Source organism: Anas acuta, chromosome 12 (genome assembly GCF_963932015.1).
Source record: "Anas acuta chromosome 12, bAnaAcu1.1, whole genome shotgun sequence".
NCBI classification, from domain to species: domain Eukaryota; kingdom Metazoa; phylum Chordata; class Aves; order Anseriformes; family Anatidae; genus Anas; species Anas acuta.
Window position 1 is genome coordinate 19,132,555 of NC_088990.1, and position 25,718 is coordinate 19,158,272.

The 25,718-nt window shown below is 35.7% G+C and overlaps 1 protein-coding gene across 13 annotated transcripts in view; it reads right to left on the reverse strand.

Moving 5' to 3' along the window:
• LOC137862848 (protein unc-13 homolog A-like) overlaps positions 1–25,718 on the reverse strand; it is a 54,304-nt gene that overhangs the window by 21,614 nt on the left and 6,972 nt on the right. For 5 of the 13 annotated variants that reach the window (XM_068695272.1, XM_068695269.1, XM_068695271.1 and 2 more), the window contains exons 4-7: positions 23,382–23,499; positions 21,569–21,692; positions 17,152–17,287; positions 516–579 (exon numbers count right to left, since the gene is read on the reverse strand). In XM_068695272.1, coding sequence (XP_068551373.1) covers positions 516–579; positions 17,152–17,287; positions 21,569–21,692; positions 23,382–23,499 — 442 coding nt within the window. Of the gene's footprint in view, positions 1–515; positions 580–16,398; positions 16,621–17,151; positions 17,288–21,568; positions 21,693–23,381; positions 23,500–25,718 lie in introns of those variants that run through there. The other 8 variants (XR_011100550.1, XM_068695279.1, XM_068695274.1 and 5 more) reach the window with 3 other exon arrangements.

A 25,718-nucleotide genomic window follows, 5' to 3' on the forward strand; every position in this document is an offset into this window, starting at 1 on the left:
TAGAAGTGTTAGATTGCCAGGCTGGATGGGGCTTAGAGTAGCTTGGTCTGTTGGGAGGTGTCCCTGCCCATGGCATGGGGGCTGCATTAGGTGGTCTTAAGTTTCCTTCCAACCCAAACCATTCTATGATTCTTTCAAAGCAACCAAATCTTTTCAGAAGAACTAGATGTCTGAAGCTACAATTTCTGGATTAATATGCAATGAAATTAAAATGGCCTAACTACAATAATTTCTCACACATCTAAAGAAAGTTTCAAAATATCACTTTTTTTCTGTTCCAGGAAAAAAAAAAAAAAAAAAAGGCAACAACAACCTGATGGGCGGGAACCATGTGGACCTTTAAGAACCAGTGGAAGGAACTGGCTCTCTTGGAAAGTCAGCAATCACAACCTCAGATTCTGCTGTTATTAATAACAACTTACACGATGAAGAAATCTTATACTAAGTTCTTCCTTGACCTGAGAAAATTCTTTATGTTATAGTAATACATCAGTAGTTTTAAGAAGAGCTCTTACCTTCTGAATAGCCCTGGCCCATCTTGCTTTTGCAAAATTTCTTCCAGTTTGATTTTTATTTCTTCTGGGGAAAGAAAACATATTTAGAATAACAAAGTATAGAAAAAAATTAAAGAGCTCTTATAAGTGTACAGACATACTGATCAAGGCTAGGTAAAACCGTAGTCTTTTCTGTGTTTCTTCTGTATATACTACATGCTTTTTATACTAGAAAATATTAGCTTTATGGAAGTTATTCTTAATATGAACTTATGAAAACTTACCCCGGTATTTCTTGGAAAAGTAACTTTATACTTACAGGAACATAACTAAGCACCACACAGCATCATCTTTCTACTCAATATGTAGAGCTGTTCATTAAGTACTCTATCAGTAAGTGCATTCACAAGTAGCTTTACTTTGCACGTAATAATACCAAACAAGATATATTTAAACATGTAAGAAAACTCTTTATTATGATCTCTTTAGGTCTCAACATGGAAGATTTTATTCATATCTGACAAATGATACATTATGAACTAGATCAGTATTTGTTATTGTGGATAACCAGTTTCTAGTTCATTTTTCCAGAAGGAAAATTAAAGTTGCAATTAAATATATATATGTATATATATACACATGTATATTATTTCAAACACCTTTAGTTTTGTATGGATTTGAATGCTGAAATTAATAACATAAAAAGCCACTATTTTGAGTCTCAATAATTAATATTTTGATTGTCTTACTTTCATTACAATGAATATAAGGATAGACAAACACATTTCTCTCTCCTCTTTATTCTTTACTAGGGTTCTTAGTTGATAAAATAGAGCAGAATATTTATAGTGAAAAGTCCCTAGATCTGCTGGTGATTTAACTGTAAAATTAGAGCATGGCACACGCATGCTTGATTCAGCATAGAAGGAAAAATATACAGACACTAGACAGTAAACAAAACACATGTAAGAAAATATCAGACTGAGGTTCTGAAACAATTCTCATCTATCCAGGCATTCTGAAGCAGTTAATATATGTTCAAGGACAGAAGACTTGCTCACAGTAACCCCTTTGGATTACTTGGAGCTACAGTAATTCTAAGAGTATACTTGGCTTGCAAAGACATGACCCTTGCCCTTATATAATTAATAAATTATGAAGGAACATTGGCAAAGGAACGTATTTCCTCCTTATTCTGCTTCATAAGTAAGGATTACAAGATCTTTGATATCAAATGGCAGGATAATATGAAAAAAGTGTTGGGGGGGGGGGGGGGGGGGAGGGAGGGAGAGGCACAGAAGACCCTGAATTTTCTCAGTAAAGGCAAATCCTTGTGAGACAATTAGCACTGTCATCCACTGTTTGCAAATGGCACTAAAAGAATTAGTGAGAGGTTATCTTAGAACCATCAGCTCTAAAACCTTCAGCTATATCACTAAGAGGAAAAGAAAAAAAAAGTGACCAAAACAAAAACTTACATTTAATCACTTAAGCATAAGTAACAGAAATCTTTGAAACAGGAATGTCATGCAAGAGATTGCCCCCCACACTCAGAAGCTACAGAAATCAATTTTAATGATATTTCATTATTCAGCTTTTTCACCACACGTGTGAAGAACGTTGATTTAAGTTGTAATATACTAACTCAGTTCATGACTTTTACACACAGGTTAAAGTCATTAATATAATCTCTAGCATTCCTGAGGAATTTATGTAATTCAAAATATACAGCCTCATACAATAAGAGGTAAGTAGTAAAATAAGATTATATAGTAAAAATTTATAGGTGTAATATATGGAGGGCTGTAGCAGCCTCTCTACTAAGTAAGGTTGCAGAGTATTAATACTATACTTTAGTAATATCATTAGGTCCACACAATCCTACTTAATTATCTTGGATTTCTAGAATAACGTTCTTTTATTTGAAGAGAAAAGTGTTCTCTCTGATAAGCAAAGTAGACCAAACATGATTCAAGTGAAGCATGAAGAGGTTTGTCTTCCCTTGCTCTTATCTTTGACGCTGCAGGTTCAGCCTTTTTCCTACTTGCCTTTTTTTTTTTTTTTATATATATATATATAATGTAAAACATCCAAGTGATATTAGAAATTAATCCATTCCATCACGTTGCTGTTATTTAGATGGGAAATATAAGGCAATAATTAACCTCAGGAATTTTTAAGGTAATTAGCTTCAAGGTCAGAAGAAGAATTGATTATCAATGTTGATTCAGAAAACAACAACAACAACAACAAAACAGATTAGAACCATTTTCTCTGCCTTAGCTGACAGTAAGCAGGGTCAAGAGCGTTCTTATGTTTTGAAGGATAGTAGTACAAAGTCAGACAAAAGCATTTAGTTAGTCTGGATAACTTTTATAAAGTCATTGGTCTGTGATCAGTCTGCTCAGCAGTGCAGACATCTAAGGCAGCGTGTTCAACACTTGTTCCTACAACATACTGTGGTTTCTGAAAGGTAACTGGTCAGCCTCCTGTAGCTCACAATGATAGGAAGAAAAAAATAGAGAAGTCTCATCATGAGAAGTCCAAAAATACTCAGATACAATAAAATGAGCATGTAGCCCAGGTCAAAATTTTGATGCACTGTGCATCAAACTTGTCGGGTCTTTTGATCTCCCTGTCATATGAACCTAAATAACCAGTCTTGGTGAAGTTAATTTACCATCAGAAGACATATATGCACAGGAATGCGCAGGCTAGATAAACATGAAGGCTGTTCACAGTTTTATCAAAAGCTAAGGATTTTTAGTAGAGCATAAAAATTACACTGGCACTTCCATTTAACAGATGCTTCACCTATCAATTTTGTTGCCCAAACACATTAAAATTGGTCCAGCATTTCAAAGACAAAGGGCATTTTCATGGCACTTCTTATAAAATTAAATCTCAGTATTGACTGTTGAAAAGCAGTTAATTACAGAGCAGTTACAATGTGGCTACATACAAATAATTACATCTTCTGAATGCTTATTTGTTTGCAATACACAGTCCAGAACACCTGCATTGATTTCTAAATATTCATCATTAATGTTGTTTTCATCAGCTCTGACTATAACCTGAAATAAACTGTAGAAAAAAAAAGAAGTTTTGACATGATTACACTCTATTTTTTCCTCCTCAAAAACATATATTATTAAGCAGTTATTATTCAGCAATTTCTACTGCCCACTACCAACACTCATGCTGAAATTAACACATTCTGCTTAAATCAATCTCTAGTGGACTGGTCAAGCACAACTCTATCTTGATAGCACACTACCCCAAAATTGTTTATATTTGTTTTACTTGAAATAACTTCCTGGAAAGCAACTGACACTAGTCATTCCTGTAAGAATATAAAATATATAGATGCTTATTGTCATTTGTAGTTAGTTCACAGGGAGGATGGAAAAGAATATGTAAAGATGAACAGCTTCAGCATCTTTTAGCATAAGCAAAAGAAAAAAAATAATACTTTTCAAGTACTAAAGCTATAGCTTCTGAAAAATATACATATGAATGTACCTTGGAAAGCATATAGTAAGTCCATAAGGTACTTGAAACTTTTGAGGGAGGATTTACACATCTGTTGGTGCAGTGAAGCTCATCTAGAGAACTATCCAGATCTAGGGAAGTTGACACCAGAGTTTTGCACACTGGGCCAACTTGATGTTTATAATATGAACATACACCTGGGCTACTATAAACTTGCCCTTGCTATGCAACCTGCCAGGTGATTATCTGGAGCTGATTGTATTGAAATAGTTTGCAACTGAAAACAAAGCATCTTGTATCACCAGTTTTCAGAGCAACTCTCCTACTTAGTAGAAGAGAACACTGTTCATAGTGAAAAGTTTATCTGGAACTTGGATTTGTAAATGTGAGATCCCAGACTTAAGAATTTTCATTCTAAAAAGCTATAATTTAATTTTAACTCATGTCACTGATCTCAAATATAGAGTACAGATAAAAGAATTGGTATAACATTAAAAAGCTACGTAATGAGATCCAGTTTCATAAAAACACTAGGAAGAATACTAGGCAGCACACGTCTAAGCTACAAAATGTTAAGAGGACATAAATGACCAAAAAAACCCCACACAACTGTAAAGGAGAATTAAGAAGAGGGCTAGGCTTTCCACAGTTGGATTTTTATTTTTTTAATTCTCACAGATTCATGCAAGTTAGCACTACCTAACTACTCCATATGTATATATATGCATGTATATGTACACATATTTTCACATCTCACTGACAAGAGAAGTCAGAATTTGCTCCATGATACCTTTCCTGTAGTATTAAATATACCCTTGCACAAGTTATTATTTGCAGGTGTTCAAGTTGCACTTCAAAATTCATTTTCCCAACACTAAAGCAGAAAGTAATAAAAAATAAATAAAACCACACTCATGGGCCAACCACTCATTTCTACAGCAAAGTTCAATTTTCAACTTGCTTACGCTATTTTCTTTCACATTTGCTTTCTTATTATCTCTACTTTAGAAACTTTACCATCTTCACTTATCCGTCCACATCACATATATTTCAACTGCTTTCACTTACAATAATTCACATTTACAGTTCTAGGTTCTTGATTTTTGTTTTGTCTTAAATCTACAACTATGAAGCTTTAGTTTCTTTGGGATAAGGTGCTAGATTTCCTCTCAGCTTGTATTTTGAACATAATATTATCCATGCTAATGAAATTATTTTCTGATTTTGAGATCACCTTGTGTACCTGCCTAAGTTTTAAAAGTACAACAATAATATTCAGACCAAAATATTTACTAAACACATAAAAAAAAATTAAAAAAAAAAGAACAGATTTATATGCATATAGGTATGTGCTTAGTGTTTTTCTTCCCCAATTTTTGATTATCTTCTAGTGAAATATCTAGATATGCATTTATCCCTATGGAAATAAAAATGTTGTTTTTGCAGAATTACATTGTTTAAAAGTAAGGAAGGTGGTATTGAGATATGCTTGCAGAGATAAGAAAAGTTAGCAGACAACATTGTAAAATGCAGATTACCAGACTCCTTAGAACAATTAGGTGGAAATCACTGAGTCAAGTCAGATAAGCGAAGAAATATTACCACTTCAAACAGTAAAAAAGTCAAAAGAAATCTGAAATTTAACAAGCCAGCAACAGAAGGCCATGTATTGTCTGTGAAACATTGAGTAGGTTGTGAACCTGGATTACCAGTCAATGGGGAAACAGGGAAGGGAAACGGGGAAACTGTGTGACTAGTTGGTGAGTTTCTACTTGTGGAACGCCCACCATTGCAATCACAAATAAATTACTACTTCACTGAGGTCGTCGCCTGAGCCTAAGTTATTGGCTACAGAGTGTTTCTCACAATCCCCATAGTGAAACTCACATTTTTACAGAATCACAGAATCTCTAGGTTGGAATCTCAAGATCATTGAGTCCAACCTCCAACCTAACACTAACAGTCCCCACTAAACCGTATCCCTAAGCTCTACATCTAAACGTCTTTTGAAGACTTCCAGGGATGGTGACTCCACCACTTCCCTGGGCAGCCTGTTCCAATGTCTAACGACCCTTTCAGTAAAGAAGTTCTTCCTAATATCCTACCTAAAACTCCCCTGGTGCAACTTTAGCCCGTTCCCCCTCATCCTGTCACCAGGCACGTGGGAGAACAGACCAACCCCCACCTCGCTACAGCCTCCTTTAAGGTACCTGTAGAGAGCAATAAGGTCGCCCCTGAGCCTCCTCTTCTCCAGGCTGAACAAGCCCAGCTCCCTCAGCCGCTCCTCGTAGGACTTGTTCTCCAGGCCCCTCACCAGCTTCATTGCCCTTCTCTGGACTCTCTCAAGCACCTCCATGTCCTTCTTGTAGCGAGGGGCCCAAAACTGAACACAGTACTCGAGATGCGGCCTCACCAGAGCCGAGTACAGGGGGACAATCACCTCCCTAGCCCTGCTGGCCACACTGTTTCTTATGCAAGCCAGGATGCCGTTGGCCTTCTTGGCCACCTGAGCACACTGCTGGCTCATTTTCAGCCGACTATTCACCATCACTCCCAGGTCCTTCTCTGCCAGGCAGCTCTCCAACCACTCATCTCCCAGCCTGTAGCTCTGCTTGGGGTTGTTGCACCCCAGGAGGAGGACCCGGCACTTGGCCTTGTTGAACTTCACGCAGTTGACCTCAGCCCATCGGTGCAGCCTATCCAGATCCTCCTGCAGAGCCTTCCTACCCTCGAGCAGATCGACACACGCACCTAACTTGGCGTCATCTGCGAACTTACTGAGGGTGCACTCAATGCCCTTGTCCAGATCATCGATAAAGATATTAAAGAGGACCGGCCCCAGTACCAAGCCCTGGGGAACACCGCTAGTGACTGGCCTCCAACTGGACTTGACTCCATTTACCACGACTCTTTGGGCCCAGCTATCCAGCCAGTTTCTAACCCAACGAAGCGTGCACCAGTCCAAGCCACAAGCAGCCAGTTTCTTGAGGAGAATGCTGTGGGAAACGGTGTCAAAAGCCTTACTGAAGTCAAGGTAGACCACATCCACAGCCTTTCCCTCATCCACCCAGCGCGTCACTTTGTCATAGAAGGAGATCAGGTTCGTCAAGCAGGACCTGCCTTTCATAAACCCATGCTGACTGGGCCTGATCACCTGCTTGCCCTGCAAGTGCTGCGTGATGACTCTCAAGATAATCTGTTTCATGAGCTTCCCTGGCACTGAGGTCAAACTGACAGGCCTGTAGTTTCCCGGGTCAGTCCTCCGACCCTTCTTGTAGATGGGCATCACATTTGCTAGCCGCCAGTCAACTGGGACCTCCCCCGATAGCCAGGACTGTTGATAAATGTTGGTAAGTGGCTTGGCCAGCTCCTCTGCCAGTTCTCTCAGTACCCTTGGGTGGATCCCATCCGGCCCCATCGACTTGTGCACATCCAAGTGCCATACCAGGTCACCAATCATTTCTTCGTGGATAGTGAGGGCCACATCCTGCTCCCCATCCCCTTCCACCAGCTCAGGGTACTTCTTTCCAAGTCCAAATATTTCCTCCACTTCTACCTAAGATTTTCATAGGCATTATTCACATTTATGTTGACCTTCCCATTTTTTTTGAAGATATTTGTTCTTGCTTTGCCTTTAAGCCACAGTCCTTTTCCTGCACAGCTGCTAAAGATACCCTGCCAATAACTGCACCCTATTTAACCCTCCTCTTCCTGGAGGTAATTAACTACTTGTTTTAACTATTAGTTGGAAGGAATTACTTTCTCCTCCTTAGTGTGATTTCACCCTTAAGTTTATGGGTCGTTGCCATCTGCAGTACAACTGATTGAGGAACTCACAACTTATTTTAACAATTACATTCCAATTACATTATTTCTATGTCCTGACTTACAGTATGACCAAAAAATATGTGCATCATTACAGATAACGAGGTAGTAATATAGTTGGAGTAGCTGAAAATGGTTACTGGAACAGGGAGATAACTTCTTAAATCAATGTAATTGACAAAATCATTGGTTTGGTACACTGTGAAGTTAGGCCATAAATTAAATTTGTCTTGATTTTTACGTTTGCATCAATGTAATTGTAGTGTACATGACTTCTTTTGAGTAACACCCATTACCATACCATTCAAATACCTCTCACAGGCCTCAAGACAGCCTGCAGCATTACTGCAGATATCATCTCTGAACATAGTGCTGTGAGAGATTAGTCTTTTGAAATGCTAGGTGAAATAAATATTGACATCGACCTAAATGGAAAACAGAGAAACTATGTGAGCACAACAAAAAAGTTAGTTTCTATATGTGAACAGGACAGAGGCCAGAAAAGGGATCAACTGACAATATATCACTATCTTTTGTTTATTAGGAAATTGCAGTTAAAAAGGAGTAAGTTGGAACTGATAAAGGAACAGAGAAGAAAAAAAAATTGTTTTTGAGCTGAAGCAGCCTGAATTATGATGTTAGTTTTGTCATCCCCTCACAATGCAAAAATAAGAAGAGGAATAATGCAAGTTGTCATTCAAGACCTATTGTTAGATGTGCTGTGAAATAGCTTCATTTATGCTACCATTTACACGCTGTGACAAACTAAACAGTCTCTAGGGCACAAGTCTACAGTACGATAGAGCTTTTCTATTCCACTTTGACAGCAAAGTACTGAAAGGTTATCTTTTTGTCAATCTTCAGTAGTTAGAAATCCACTAGTGCAGAAGCTAACACATGCACATGCACAAAGGCAAAATATTTTATATAAAAGCTTGAATTCAGACCGAGAACAAACACTGGACAGGGTTTATGGAGACAGCCAAAGGTATGCAACAATTTATTATACTTCTGAGATATCCACAAAATTCTTCAGTACTAAACCCCTCAAGTACAGAAATTCTTAAAATAATTAAGTTACTTCAAATGGTTTGACTTTGAATGACGTAGATATATTTTGGTTTCATCATCATGGAGTTTTCTTTTTGTTTGATGAACTCTATTTCTCAAACATGGATACACACATTTTTCACAAGGTTTAGTTTACAAAACTGTGTGACTTTTATTATTATTATTAATATTGTTTTTAATACTAGAGGAAATGATTCAATTACGTTAAGTATTATTCTGAAGAACAACTGCAAATGAAGGCCTAGTGCTAAAGTGGATGAATCATAACAGTTTGGTTGGAAGGGACCTTCAAAGGTCATGAAGTCTAACTGCTTGACCAATCAAAATGCCTCTTGAACACTGACAGAGACTGTGCATCAATCACCTCCCTAAGAAGCTTGTTCCAATGCTTGACCACCCTCAAAGTATTTTTTATTTTTATTATTTTTTTAATTTATTCCCCCCTCACATCCTCAATATCCAGTCTGAACCTCCCTGGCACAGCTTTGTCCAATTTGTATGTGTCCTGGTTACCAGAGAGAAGATATCAGCACCCTCTCTCCCACTTCTGCCTCATCAGAAAGGAATACACAGCAACAAGGTCACCTCTGAGCCTCCTTCCACCTAGCCAAACCAAGTGTTCTCAGCCTCTTCTCATGCCTTCCAGCCCTTTTATCAGCTTTGTTGCCTCCTTTGACTGCATTCAGGTATCTTCATATCCTTTTATACCATGGAGCCCAGAACTACACATAAAAATCAAGGTGAGGCTGCACCCGTGCTAAATATAGGGGGATAAACACTTTTGACTGGCTAGCTGTGCTGCGTTTAATGCAGCCCACCCACTCAAAGCTGTGAACTGGACTAGACCTAGAACTGGACAAGAAGCTGTTATTCAGATAGGTGGAAAAGAGATTTTGTGATTTCAATCTTAGTATACTTAGTGTAGTGCCAATATTTTCCTGTACATTGCTGCAGAATAGTAGCTTTGAAGACTCCTTCTTACCCCCCACCCCTCCACCCCCACCCTTCTTCTCTGGCAAAGTGTATCAGACAGTAAATCAACATTTTACCAAGTAACCTACTAGCTTTTCTGATGAATACAGGGATACAAGACAGACTTCCTCACTGAGAAATCCTCAAGATATATTCTCTCCTCAATGCTGCAATAGTTACATTCCAAGTACAAGATATTTATCAGAATAAAAGCACATGCAATTAGGACAGCAACTGATTTACAAGACCAGGTGACACAAAGAAACACATGTTGGTCCAAACAAGACACAAGAAAGACAGTTTTGCTGTCCTGTGAAGTACTGGCTTCTAATCCACCTTGACTCTGTTACAAAACAGAGATATATCTCCTGCACTGAAATGTTGAAGCCATTCCTTACAGCAAATTCCTTCATACACTAAAGCAATTTTGGCAGCAAAAATGGCCCATTCTTTCTGAGAGTTATTATGCTATACTGAGGTCATCCTGTTTAAGGCAAAGAATTCCTTAACCAATCTAAATAAAATAAATCGTGATAGATAATTCATGGTTCTCAATGTTCTAAGAACATATTTGAAACATATATTCTGCAGTTTTATGTAGGTGAATATTAATGAAGTATTTTAATGTTGTCTTTCAGTAGATTTAGTTAGGATGGTATTAGCATGCTAGACAATTATTTATAGTTAAATTAAATACTGGTAAGGCTATATACCATACATTTATTCCACTTACAGTTCATTTGCAGTTATGCCTATAGATCTAGTTCAATTGCTCAAATGCTTCTTCATCCATACATTTCTGCTTTTCTGCATGTAGAGCATAGTTTAATTATTTATGTTTCAGTATAAAAATCTGCATCTACAGACATGACTGGAAAAGAAATAACTTTTTTTCATGTTGTAGATAGTCTTGAATAATGTGAACTGTGCAGTGCAATAAGCAGCTGTAAGAATAGGCCTTTGCTTCACAGGCTAAATGAATCATTAATACATACTATTTATTCAGTAAACATTTTTCCTTGAACACTTTTTTTTCCAGAGCAGAATGATATTACAAACAATAATAATCCATACTTTTTCCAGAAACAAACAAACAACTCACAATCAACAAAAAAACTCTGAGGTTTGCTTTGTGAATTTAATGCTGCTCCTGTTTTCACTTCCGTTCATTATGATTTGCAACAAACAAGCAGTAACAGAGAAGGCTCTACTGCTGTATATAAACATCTTTAGCCTAATACTGCTGTACATAAACATCTTTAGCTTAAAGCACTGGGAAAAAAATGAAATAAAATACATGTATATTCGTCTATATTGGAAATTAGTATCCTAATCTACTCATATTCAAGTAGTCTTTGAACAGAACTGCACTGTGGAAAGCAGTTGGGTTTTAGTCCAAACTTAATCTCTATCTCTAGTATCTGCTATATGTGATCAGTATTTTCCTTGCCCTTCAGCAATTGTTGCAGCCTGAAGTAAAAGGTGTTGTCATGTGCTTATACACATTTTCTGACCTCAAATATTGATATCCAAGACAGAAAAGGAAGAGTGTCCAAAGCACATGATTTTACTATTTGAGATTATTTGAATCTACTTACATGAGTTCAGGAAGACATGTTCAGTTTTAGTCATGTATCAATAATTACTATTCAATGGACAATGCTAGAAAAATCACATCAATACTAGAAATCCCATTTGAAAATCTGTATAGATAGGTAATCAATCACATAAGGAAAAAAAAAAGTAATATGAAGTTCATAACATTTTTTTTTTCATTTTATGTCAATCATAATTATAGCCAAGGGTTTGTAACCAAGCCATCACAATGCAAGTGATATTTGAAAATTATCTCTAGTGGTTTCATTCTATGTGACAGTATTGGTTTCCGTTTAGAAAGCATTTTAAAGATGAAATATGGCACAGCACTAGTAGCCTAATTAAACATTTTCTTCTCTTCCCGCAGGAACGCTTTTCTCCTTCTATTATATAGATCTTCCTATGGATCTCTTGAGCCTCTCTACCTGAAAATGGCTGTGTGTTGTTTTGATTTTTGGGGGGAGAGGGAGCGGATGGGGAGTTGACAATGGGAATTTGTCTGAACAAGAATAGATACCTGACTTGGCTATTTTGGCTTTTATATAAAGTGAATAGTTTTTCTTTTAATTTTTGTTTTAGTAGTTTCAAAGGGAATATTGCACAGAGATTGAATACACTTCATTTGCACACATCTGTGAGCATTAATTAGATAAACCATTTCCCAGAAGCTGACAAGGCCACCTACTTATATAAAAGTAGTAATTTAACTAAAGTGTTTGTTAACCTTTGAAGAATGCAAACCTTTTGGTAATTACAGATGCACAACAGTAAATTGTTATAGCTACATGAAAAAAAAAAAAAAAAAAAGAATGCATAGACCTTAATTAATCTAGAACCAAGAAACAAAGTTCTTAATGACTTCCCTATTCCATTCACACCAACATCTAATGGATTCTTCATGAATAATGTAATTACATAGAATTTCAGGGGAAGTCGGAATGATTTGTCATTTATTGTGAAAGGTTTTCACCATAACAGATAATACAAAGGCATAAATATTAATAATGAAGTCAATTAAAGCTCAATAACAGGCCATCATAGGATGCAAAAAAAGTCATCAAAACATTTCCAATAATCACAAGCAAAAGAGACACATGAAAAGATTTTAAAAAGTTAAACAGTGATTTATAGGACAAATGAAAAAATATAGTTATAAGGAATAATATTGGAAGCTAATAATAACCTTTGCCATGTGACAAAGATATTTACATTTCACAACTGTATAACCTATTTTATAATTAAGTTTTATAGGTTGGTTTGCATACCTCAGCAAATCAAACTTTGTCTTTTGTGAGAGTTAGATACCACCTCTTCTCCTAGTAGTAACTTCTCCATGATTATCTCATTGATAGACTGGAATACACAGTTATGTTGCAAACCAGGAATGATGTGAAAAATCTGTTTTTAAAAACTGTGTTGTATTAAACCAGCTACCCAAAGTACAAAGCCGTATTTCCACAGAGTTCTTCAGAGCATCCCAAGCAGAACTACCAAGAAATTTGTCAGATTAATTATTTTACAGCTCTGCAACAGAATGTTTGTCCTCAGAGAAACACAATGTACATAAAATCTATTTTTTCAAATGAGAAATAGTTTGGATATGAAAACAATAATTCAATTTAATCAATTTATCATCAATAAGAATTTTAAAAATCTACATCAGTAATTTGCAATTTAAATTTTGTGTCTGACAGGACCCTGAATAAACAAATAGACTTTCATATACTAGTCACACCTGGGGCCTCTCCAGGCACTCCTTACATCCCACAAATCCATTTAAGATCAGAGCTGGGCCTCTATTTCCTGCCTCAGGTTATGCTGCAGAAGCGACAACCTCTAGCTCAGATACAGCTCCGCCTGACAATGGACCCATTTATCTACACACTCAGTCTTGTACTGAGTTGTCCTGTCTTAAGGATCTGCCCTCACTATTTGTTCAATTCCTTATGCCCATTTTGTCAATTTGTTGAGTACAATGTTTTCTGTACACATTGCTCTTTATAAATTATTTTTTTTCATTGTTAGTCTTCCATTCAAAATCTTTTAACACATACAGTTACTACCAATTTTAAAGTTAACATAGTTGTAAAACTTAAGAAGAGGCATCTTACAAAACCCATAATCTCTTAAACTTAAAATTCACTATCTTTATGGTGCTTAGTATTCTCCAGCTCTAATTTAAACATCGATCATACTTTTTCTACTGTGGATAGCTACTGCAACGTTCTTTATAAAAAGTTTTCTTTTTTTTTTTTTTTTTTTCCCTTAAGTAAGCTTTTTAAAAGTAGTTTTTGAAAGAACTTTTACTCAAGAGCAACAGTTCTAAGCAACAAAAGATCTGAAGGAGAAACATTTGAGAAAAGCAGGAGGGTGGAACTGAAGTCTGCAAGGGCAACAGAGCAGAAAAGGATCATCAATGAGTGTGTTAACTTGAGTGACAGATGAGAATTAAGCCTGGGGAACAATAGAATGAGCTCTCAGCACTACACTGCTATCCTAAAAAAGCTTAAGTTTATATCAAGTGTAAGCCACTGTTACAACAATTTTTTCTTATTGAAAAGATCTACCTTGCTGTAATAAAATAAATGATGAACACTTTTTTTTTTGCCTTTTGGAATTTTAAATGACCGTTCTATGAAGCTAGACGAAGCTTCACCTAATGCAGAATCCCTTTCTATCCACAATGATTTCTATAACTCAGGCAGAAAACAGCTACCTAAAGCAGACAAACTGCTCAGAAGAATGCTCTTCCGAGAAAGAAAGTTCATACTTAGGGGAAGTATGAAGTAGGAAGTGGGAGCTTAACATAAACAGCTATCTTACCTTGCCTTTGGAACATAGAAGTATTTCATGATTTAAACTTATTTATAGAAAAAATAAAACAGCTCTAGGAGAACACCAAATCAAAGAACAATTGCAAGTCAAGTTTATTCTCCTATCATCCCATTGATTAAAAGTGAAAAAAAAAAAAAACAAACACTGTTACTCGATACTCAGAAAAATTATTTGCATTTACAATAAAAAGACTAAAAAATTGTTTTTGCCATGGGAAATAATGTAGAATATTATAAAACAACACATATTAAGTAGTCCACAGATCTTATCATGCTAGAAACTACAGAAATGTGAGAAAGATAGTTTTCATAAAAATAGCTGTATTCCATGTTATTTATGTGAACTAGAAGATATGACAAACTAATTCTCTCCTTGTATGTACTGCAAAGATTCACACTTACCAGCTAAAAACTTTTTTTTGACTTTCTTTCTTTTTCACAGTAAACATGAAAAGATACAATCATGCATCACGGAAGATCAGTTATTCTCAGCTACTCTGTGTTATAGCTTTGAGGGAAAAACTGTCAGTGAAAAGTAACAGAAGAATATGAACATACATGAACAGACATTATTAGTTTAAACAGCTATGGGCACATACTGGAAACATGATTTTAGTTTCAGGAATTACTGACCTGTAGCCTAGAGGTGGAAATTTGCATGGTTTGTAAGAGTTTTCTGCTTTTCTATCATTTTAATTTTCTTTCATGTGGGCTTGTATAATTAAACATATTACTGGACAAATGATTACTTCAAAAGTGATCTCTTCAAGTGAATTTAGACCTTAGCAAATGTTTCTTTCTCTTTATATAGAAAAATATGGAAGATTAATTACATTTTTAGGAGGCTGTAAAAAATTTCTTAATCTTTGAAACATCCTGAAAGTTAAAGATTCAATTCATGACACTGAAGTGTTTGTTGTTGTTGTTGTTTTTTAATTTTCATCGATTTGAAAAAAAATCTTTATGTTGCTGTTAAAATTAAAATCAAATCTAATGTTTTAAGATGATAATCCTATACATTGGTTCTATCATGGTTTTATATACAGCAACTCTCCCTTTTATTTCCACTGTGATTAAAAGGATGTATGACATCTATTTATTTGTAGGTAGAATAAGAAGTCTGAAGAACCAAGATTTTTAATACTTGTATAAGTAAGTCTTTTCTGGTCCTATGGTTGATTTATACCTCTGCAGAAAAGACAAACATCAGATAACTTATTAATATTCTTTTAAAAAGAAAGATCATTAGAGCTACTGTAATGCCTTTGATTTTATTTTTTAAAGAACTATTTTGTTTAATGTTGCTTGCTTTGGAAGTGCTCCCACTCCATATGACTCCATTTGTTTTAGTTTCATTGACAGGCCCCTGCATAGTACTTTTGTTTTTCTGGTTAACTGGTGACCACTGCATTAACATCATTTAACATTTTTAATTGGTAATTTTAAAACCCAGCAAATATTTTAAATAAGATTTTGAGTGTAACATTTTCAAAAGTTGAGTAAATTATTTTGAAAATGAGACATATGATGCTCAATATTTTTCTTTAATATACTTTTTAACACAATTTTGTTTCAAACAGTAGTTTCATATTTTACAAGACAGAATTATTCTGAGACTGATCTATTGGTAATAATCTATTGATTAATGGACTGATTTCAATCATGAGTATTTTCCTTTCTATTGTGTCAGTTAAGTGTCTCCAGAAGGGCATTTTAAATGACACTGTTAGAGGCACTTTGAAAATGCCTATAATTAGACGGAAATGTTTTCAATTTCGAAATTTTATCTTGTAATTTATTGGTAACCCTCTTAAATTAATAATACAAAAGTTCATTTCAAATTATCTGGGACAAAAAGACTAAGGAAAGAATTCCACAATCAAGATCATAGAATGGCTTGGGTTGGAAGGGACCTTAAAGATCATCTGGTTCCAACCGCCCACCAGAGGCAGGGATGCCACCCACTGGTTGGGCAAGGCCCCATCCAACCTGGCTTTGAACACCTTCCAGGGGTGGGGCATCCACAACTTCTTTGGGCAACCAGTTCCATCAGGTCACTGCTCTTACAGAGAAGAATTTCTTAAGAATTTCTTCTTAATGTCTAAGAAAAGTAATCAAGTGAACAAGTAGCGTTTCTTGTTTTACAATTCAGAACACTGTTCAAGAGAGACTCTTCCAACAAAACACAGTTCCAGAAGAGATGGAAAACAGGAGAGAACATCCTCATGGCTATAAGCAGCATGGGTTTTAGAAACAAGGATGAATGGAAATAGTGTCTTCCAGTTCAGATGAAATGTTCCTTTTATATGAAAGAAATTTGCTTTGCCATATATTTGCTATTAAAGAACATAGAAAAGTCAATGACTAACTTAATTGTCTTTAAAATATTGTCCTTTTAGAATATCACCTTAGCTTCAGAAGCACAAATATATTAGCTTTCATTTATCTGTATACAAACACACATAATTTGTTGCAACGGATTCTAAAACTTATTTATTGCTTTCAAATCATTAATTGATTCCTCTCTTATTTAATCTTATTTATTTATTTTCAAATTCCTATATTTCTGATTTACTTCTAATGTCTACATTTTTGTAGGCTAAAATCTCATTTTCTGACAATCAATGATTCATCAAGAGGGCACAAACGTTGCCAATTTGTTTGTACAGTATTCTTCATATTTTTTCTTTCAAAGGAATATAAAGATCATGTTCTGTCCCACCATGATGGTAGAAGTATGCTTCATGGCTTTATAGTTTTAAACAGCTTGCAGTCACATACTTGCTTAAAATAATCATATCACTGAATGTCACTTAAATGAAAATCAGTAAGTTATAATACATGCTTTATATGACAAATTAAAATACCTTAGTTTGTTTTCTTGCATGCTGAGACCACTTTCTATGGGTGACAGTCTATCACGTGTATCTTTATGTGAATGAGTTTTCCCTTGGAGAAGCATCCCTCTGTAGTAGTGTCTGTAATCTAAATCTTCGTGCACATCTGAGGAGGGGAATTAAAAATAAAAAGATAGTAATTTTTGTCTATTTTGTAGAAGAAGCTTCTAAAAAGTAGTAAATATTTAATCCACAAATATTGTAAGTAACATGGAAATAATTCTGTTGATTCCAAAATATTATAATTAAATCATATGTTCTACATGAAAAGCAGAAGCAGAGTTCCAACATTACTTTGTGTTGATGAATGACTCGAAGAGCAAGGGCACGGGTCCCTAGAGGAATTGTACAAGCAAGGTAAAGAAAATACAGAATTTATAGCCATGGAGTAGGCCGGATGAGAAGCATTCTTGTGAAATATGCAAGGAGCAGTCTGTCCTTGAGAGAGAGATAAACAGGTGGATCTGAGGCCCAGGAAGATAAGGAAGTAGCTTATGCGCTGTGACTGCAAGTGGGAGGAACAGTATTTTTTGCAACACTTTTAGGCTTAGCCAATAGGATAGTGACCAGTAGGCAAAATTATCGCTGTGTATATAAATATATTGATATCTGTGCAATAAAGTTGAAGCTTGTATTACCACTCATATTGAGTTGATCACTTGCTTCTCCATGCCAAAATCAGAGGGTCTTGCACCCACAACTTTGACTGTTGGAACTTTAAGTGGGCCATGCAAGTCCCCTTTGCCACACGTACTTGGAAACGGATCATTTCACAATTGAAAAAATGTACTGTTGGATTGGGAAGAAAGCAGATCTCAATTTTCCAGTTCAAGTCCCATTCTTAAAGGTCCATATATTTCTCATGTGTCCATGCACAGTGTTCCAGGATTACAACAATTTTTAGTAAAGAATCAGATTCTACCTAACAGCATTTTATATTTGCCTAAAACTAGCCTTATTTCAAGTTGTTATCTCTTTGGAAGGGTCTAGTCAATCCCATCTGCAATGAGATAGGCAAACTTACTTTCTGCATTTTATTCCATAAATCATACCAAGAGTTTTCATGAGAGGAAGATTCATGATTTGGCCCTGAACCTGAGGAAATTTTAGAAAAAAATCTGTGCATCTTTTTTTTTTTTTTTTTTTTTTTAAAGTTCTTGTTATGTATTCAGAACTACATTGATTTATTTCCTCACAGTTTGGTTAGCTGTCAAAAAAAGTAACATTAGACATATAAGCTGAAGAAACACTACAGAAAACAGGATATTGTGGTTTTCCAACTTCAAAATTTGGAACAGCACACCACCTAGACTTGTGCAAAGCACTTGACACTGATCCCCATGCTATCGTTGTCTGTAAATTGGTGAGACATAGATCTGATGAATGGACCGCTCATTAGGTAAGGAATTGGCTGGATGGTCACACTCAAGAAAGTGTGGTCAATGGCTATGTCCAGTTGGAGATCACTAACAAGTGCTGTTCCTCAGGGTCAGTGTAGGGACTGGTGCTGTCTAACATCTTTGTCAGTGACATGGCCAATGAAATTGAGTAAAACTGAATGAAATTGAAAGAAATTTAAATTCAGCAAGCTTGTTGAAGATACCAAGCTCTGTGGTGTACTCAACACGCTGGAGGGATAGGATGCCATCCAGAGGGATCTGGACAGGCTTGAGAGGTGGGATTGTGAGAACCTCATGAGGTTCAATAGGGCCAGGTGCAAGGTCTGCACTGGGCCAGGGCAACCCCAAGCACAAGTACAGGTACAAATGAGAAAAGTATATTTTTCATATGGTTTATACTTTTGACTGCAGAACAAAAGTTCTGTTTACTGAAGAGTCACCTAAAGAAGCCTTTTCCACTCATGTTTTGTAACTGTTATAATAGTTATCTGCTTGTCTTTGTCCAAAACAACAATAGAAACTTATGGTAGACAGTAAACACTTAATATTTTCTCTCTTTGAGTTACTGAAAAGACTATTCTTACATTTTATTTATTTTTTTTTAAACTGGTCTTGTCACCAAAATACCACAGTCTACTGTGGCCTAAGTTGTTCCTATCCTACAAGTACATTTTGGCCAAATCTATAACCTGCATACATTGGGTCTCAGAATCTAAGGATATAAACAGTACACACATATAAGTAATCTAAAAGGAAGGTATGATATGTATTATTCAGCTGTGCAAAACTGCTAACAATTGAAACATTGTGATTCTGTGATTCATTAACCTCCTGTTAGAAATGATTTCTCTCATGGTTAAGGCTTCTGTTTGTGAACATATGTTGAATGCTTCAGAGATTGAACCCCTGGGGGAAAACTCCAAGTTTAACTGATTTCAACAGGTTCTTGTTCATGCTTGCATTTCTATTCATAGGGGGAAAAAAAAAGGTACAAAACACAACCACCTGGTCAAATGACAGCTTCTCAACTTAGCTGTGCTGTTGCTAGGCAAAGAAGTTCAGATGGACAAAGTAAGGTAATTAATCAGTAAAACTTGTTTAAATGTGCATAAACAGTAACAAATACGTCTTGATCATCTAATTCCAGCACCCCTGCTATGGGCAGGAATACCTTCCTTTAGATCAGGTTGCACAAAGCCCCATCCAACCTGTATCCCTTATGTATACATACATGTATATCCAAATTTTATTACTGAGAATTTGATTATAGAATTTTAAATGAGATCCTCATTTTACTTAATAGTCTTTTAATAGAGCTCAGTCTAGATGGCAGTGGTCAAATGAACACCTTACTGCTACCACAAGTAAGGTTAGCTCATACTTTTAGAAAAAAAAAAAAAAGCATCCATGAACGAATTATGCATTCGTTCTATGCTATATGCATATGCAAACTATGCATTAAAGAACTTCTTCAACACTACATACAATGCTTCAAGTCTGCATGAAGCTACATGTATATTGTCAGAGGAGCATGCGGGACTCTCATTTCCACTGAATGCATTACATTGTTCTGCAGATGACGTACCTGGCATTCTCAAATAGGCAACTAGCAGGAAACATGAAGAGAAAATGCAGTCTTCAACTTTCAAATGGAATTTGGCCTAACAGAAGATTGTACCCATTCTAACAGTCAAAAACAGATTCTCTGAAACTGAAAGTCATTCAACAGAATAAGCAATCAAATTGTAATAACTCAGTTAAACTCCACGTAGAAGAAAATACGTGTCTTACTCAATACCTGAGACATAATGCTCTTAAATGCTTCCCTCTGCATACAGAACTACAGTACAACAGTGACCTCTACAGGATTTCGAGGGCACTCAGTGTCTAGAGTTCCAAGGAATGTCTGTAAAATATTATTTCTCACAAATTTATTTGTCAAGAGTACAGGGACTTAAAACCTGACACTCCTGCTAGGTAGCAGTCTGAAGTCAGTAACAACCTGAATTTTACAACTTGTAAACATACAATTAGGGCAAGTTTCTTTAACAGACATCCACCAGGTTTCTATGTAGCAAAACTATGTTGAGAGACATTTTAACCATTTTACTGATTCAAAAAACATTCCAGAAAGAACGTGTGGTGCATAGAACGTGTCAATTGTACCAAGTTTTTTTCCATTTATAATGGCTGTTCTACTTTTACTGTACGCATTGTTTTCTGTCGTCATCTTTATAAACCACAATTTCTTTGTACTGCTGTTCTGGTTTTGTACTTAAAGACTCAGTCTTTTCAAGGTATGTTTACTTTCCATCATGCTTAAAGGATATAAGCTGGTCTCATAAGTGGGAATAATTTAGGAGAAGGCACATATGAATAGCAAGGAAGCAGTTCCTACATACCAACCTCAGTTGGTATGTCCCATCCCTGGAGGTATTAAGACCACGCTGAACAAGGCCCTAGGAAACCCGATCTAGTGGATGTCATCCCTGCCCACGGCAGGGGGGTTGGAACTAGACGATCTTTATGGTCCTTTCCAACCCAAACCTTTTTATGATTCTGTTAACATGAGTTTAGTCAAACATCCAAGATAACATGTTTGCTCTAATCAGCATTATCTGTATTGGTGTATTCAGTTTTAGACCATGTAATTCAAAAATATGAAGTATTTATTATCTAGTAATCTGAGCTTTAAGGAAACATATTTCTTTCTGTAACTCTACAATCTATATATGAATAAACATTAAACAGTGAAATTATGTGTGTGGCTTCTCATGGGAACTAGCTCTGATTCTCTCATTATTTACAAATGTTTCAGTGATTAATAACTAAAAGTCTATAGAAAAATTACCATTTGACATTCTTTCAGGAACTTAAAGTAGAACAGAATGGTTGGAGAGCTGATATTGAAAGAAACTTCTTACTGCATTAATTTCTTGATTATGATATTTATAGATGTTTCCCCACACCCCCCATCTTTAACTCACCAAATGGTAATACGAAGTAGACATCCAGTAAGATCTCATGTGAAGTTGGTGTTCTTGTGCCTTGAATCTCACTTCCATTTTTTATTATTTCAGAATGCAATGTCCACCAGGCACCTGGACCTTCCTGGAAAAATATTCTATAAGATCCTAGCATAGGATTTATAGCATTATCCACTTTTTCCCAAATCAAGTTTCTCTTAATTCAATGGGAGTCTGTAACACCAAAAATTTTCAAATCCATTCCAGACAGCATAGACAAATCCATATTAAGATGATCAGATAATTATGATGCAAGAAATATAAATATTGTAAGCTACCCTTATGAACAGAGACCTTTAGTTCCCCTTTGAACTGGTACAAGCACATTCTAGCAAGGCTTAATGATCAGTAACATGCTAATAACCAAACAAAAAAAAAAAGCAGAGCTGAAGCAACTCTCCCTTGTGTTATTATAACCCATAGCAGAACTGCAGAGTTGAGATGAACAGGATACATAACTAAAAGTTCATCATCAGTAACCTGATTATAAATGGAGGCTCAGAGAGTCTGAAGAAATTAAGTCTTAGACAACCTTGTTTAAAGTTTCTACATTAACTGATAAGCCACAACCACCACATCAGCAAGTCATAACTCAACAGCTAGGATAGCAGAAAAAAAACAACTGAACTTGGGGCCTCAGTGGATCTTGGCAGCTGTGAAACAGACCAACTTTTAATTTGAACAGGAGTTACTTGCTCTATACCCATCCTCTCAAGAATCAAAATGTCATTTCAATGTATATATAAATTAGTCCCTACAAAGAAGTGGCTATGGAGACTGAAGGGATATGCTATAAGGAAGACGTTTTCTGATTTTCTCTCCATTTATTATCCAATTTACTTCATCAAATGCATTAAAAAAAATAAAAATAAAGAGGGGCAGATAGATTACAAAGCAAATATTTTTATATGCAAAGAAAAGGTGAAGTGGAACTCTCAAATGATAGACTAAATCAATCTTCCTAAATTCAGAGACTTTCAATTTTATTTTATAGACCCCATGAACTATGTAGATGAAAACAGATGGGTATGAGAATTGTTGAGTATTAGAATAAGGCATCTCTTCTAACTTTTTCACACTTCAGACTGTTTCACAGTTCTTGCAAATTGCTTCAATATTTCTGCACTCCTGAAAATCCCTTTTCTTAATTTTCTAGCCTGAGAGCAAGCATACTTACTCTGGTGGCAACTGTAACAATGTTGGATATTTAATAGCTCTTTGGATCTACCTGTTTTCTCCACTCATCCTACTGTGTTCTCATTGTAGTATTTCTTTCCTCATTATCACAGAGCAAATTTGTGTAAATTTGTGTTTTTCTGTCTCAGGGGAATTGGCTGCTGTGTCAAAGACAAAAACATTCTCTCCTCCCCGCCTCCCCCCCCCCCCCCGAAGTTTAATAGAGATAGAGGTTTACCCAAGGTCACACTATAAAGAGCCAAGGCCAAGAACCACAAATTGAAATTCCCTGGCTCAAAACCCATAAACTGAACCATCTCTGCCTCTCTAACAGGTAGAGTACAAATGAACTCCAAACTACTTACTGAATTATACTTGACTCAGTGTGTGAGCCAGTTCTCCAGGGTGTACATGGCTAATTGACATCAGCTGTCACTAAGTCACATGTGCACTATGCCTCAGTATTACACACTGAAGCAACTGAGATTATAAATTTACATCGATTATAAGTGTCATTACACTAGTCTAGGAGACTAAAAATGAGAATTTCATTAAGTTTTACTTATTTGCTTTATATTTCCACAGAAGGTCAACTTACGTCTGTTGCATGCTCCACAGCTGCAAGGGGAATCCATAAAATTCCTAAAATGCTATCCCAGAGCAAGCCTTTCTTCCACAGCTCTATAGTGAAGCCCTTTTCATCAGCACTGATTTCACTAAAAACAATTAATACACAAATCATTAAACTGAAAATGCAGGCTCTTCTACTCCGTCATAACACCGATTTAGTGATTTACAGTATATACAGAGGGGTTTTATTTTCAGTATACTCATAAAATGCAAAATAGAGTCATGATGTCGACATTAGGCTGGACATTGTTCAAAACTGCTTTTTACAAACTGATGAGGACAATTCTGCTGGAAATATGTGGCACAATTGCCAGTCATCAGTAGCCTTATTCTGCTACATGATTTGGAACTACTGGATATAACTCATAAAGAATACAGGACCAGGAAGTGCATTTAGCTCAGGTTCTTCTGAGCAGGTTCTGTATATGAGTTTTCCAGTAACCTCCACAGGACACTAGTTTCCCCAAGACAGCCCTACAGAATCTGCATTCTCAAGATCCACCAAAACTAACATAAGCGCAGGAGTAAAATAAAATAGCTGATCTTTGGTAGGTGAGTTCTCCAGTGAAAGTAGGATTCACAGTCATTTTTGACATAAAACTCGTAGGAATATTTTTAATGAAATCAAGGTTTGACAATGCTGGCCATGATGTTGCACACACTGTCAATCCATATGGACTTAGCTTCAGCTAAGAGTAATTTACAGTGGTATGGGAAAAAATTACATCTTCCCTCATAACAGCAAACAAAACCAAAAACAACCCAAAGAGAAGGAACAGAAACGATCTCCTATAGTGAAGTATGTCAGTTCCTAATATCTTGTTTTCATGGTAAAGAAGACAAGTATAAAAGATGTTTGGAGCTTATTCCCATCATCAGAATTGAGAAGTTGCACTGCAGAACAGTGCAATGTGTAACAGATACAATGGGAAAACTGCTCTCAACTTCAAGAGTTACTGCTCCTAGCTTTATTTTGATTCTATTTATAAGATGCACACACTTTATTACTAGCTGGTTTTGAATTTGAGCCAAAAAAAAAAAAAAAAATCATATCACAACCTTATTTTGCAGGATTTTAAAGCTAAATTTTAGCAGGATATATGACTCACCCATGGCATTGAACTAAAATTGTGATAAGTGTAAATAATTTCTTCATAGTATCTGTCATTTCTTTATATTTTAACATAAACAATTACATAGCATTTCTGTAAATATGAATAAAGTATGCATTATTGTCTGCTGCTGTGACTGATGGTATGTAGTCTCTGTTTGAATTAAATTTAAGTAGTAAAAGTAATCTGATTTGTGTGGTGAATTACTATATATTCATAGGTATCAGGAAAATGGCAAATGAAATCTGAGGAGAGCAAAGGGTGCCAGTCTTCAGACAAGTACTAAACTCACCATGTCACACTATTGTCAAAAATGCTGTGTTGGATGCTTCAATGTCTAATTTTCCACTGTACTCGTGGAGTTAAATAGTGGGAGAGAATTTTTGTTCAGCTTGACTCTTTACAAATATATTAAGGAAAGAGTGAAACCTGAATATTAACTTTTTTGGTTTGTTTTGTATGAAATTAGTTAGCAGTGCAATGGAATAGGTTTGTCCTCATCCCTCACCCCACCCCCAAGTGTACTATAACAAGCAGAAAGGGAGTGTCCTTAAAAAATAGACAACATCATGACTTTATAGTACAAATTCTATATAAGTGTATTTTATAGTACCTTCTAAACATCTGTCAGGTTGTAAGTTTAAGCAGTAGATAGAGCTACAGCAGTCATATAATTTATTTCCTCCAACTTCTAATTAGATTTAGTTATTTCAGTGCATGCTGGAAAATTGGTTTATGGTTATATTAGCAATGAACTGCAAACTTAAAAATAATCCTAGTAAATTGCTCATTCTCATTGATGTCATGGAACACTCATTTATGTACATTATGAATAAAAGCAAAGCAAATATAAAACAAACAAAAAAAGATGTTTTAACACATTTTTCAGGAGAATTTAAAGGACATGTTACACTTCCATTTTAACTTATTTTTAATTGCCTCCTTCTCTAAAGGTGATGGATAGGGTAATTGCTGAAATTTACATGTTGATCTTCCTGATACACTATTACCTTGCCACTCAATGTTCTCCCACTGTTTTATAAAACTTTTATGTCCAGATTAAAGTGCCAAAAAATCATCTTGACAAAACTTTAGTGTACGTTAGAAAATGACAATCTTTTTTCAACAAGCTACAGTTGCAGCATAACTTTATAGAGGCTATATTGATATTAATATTAATTACTTAAAATCAA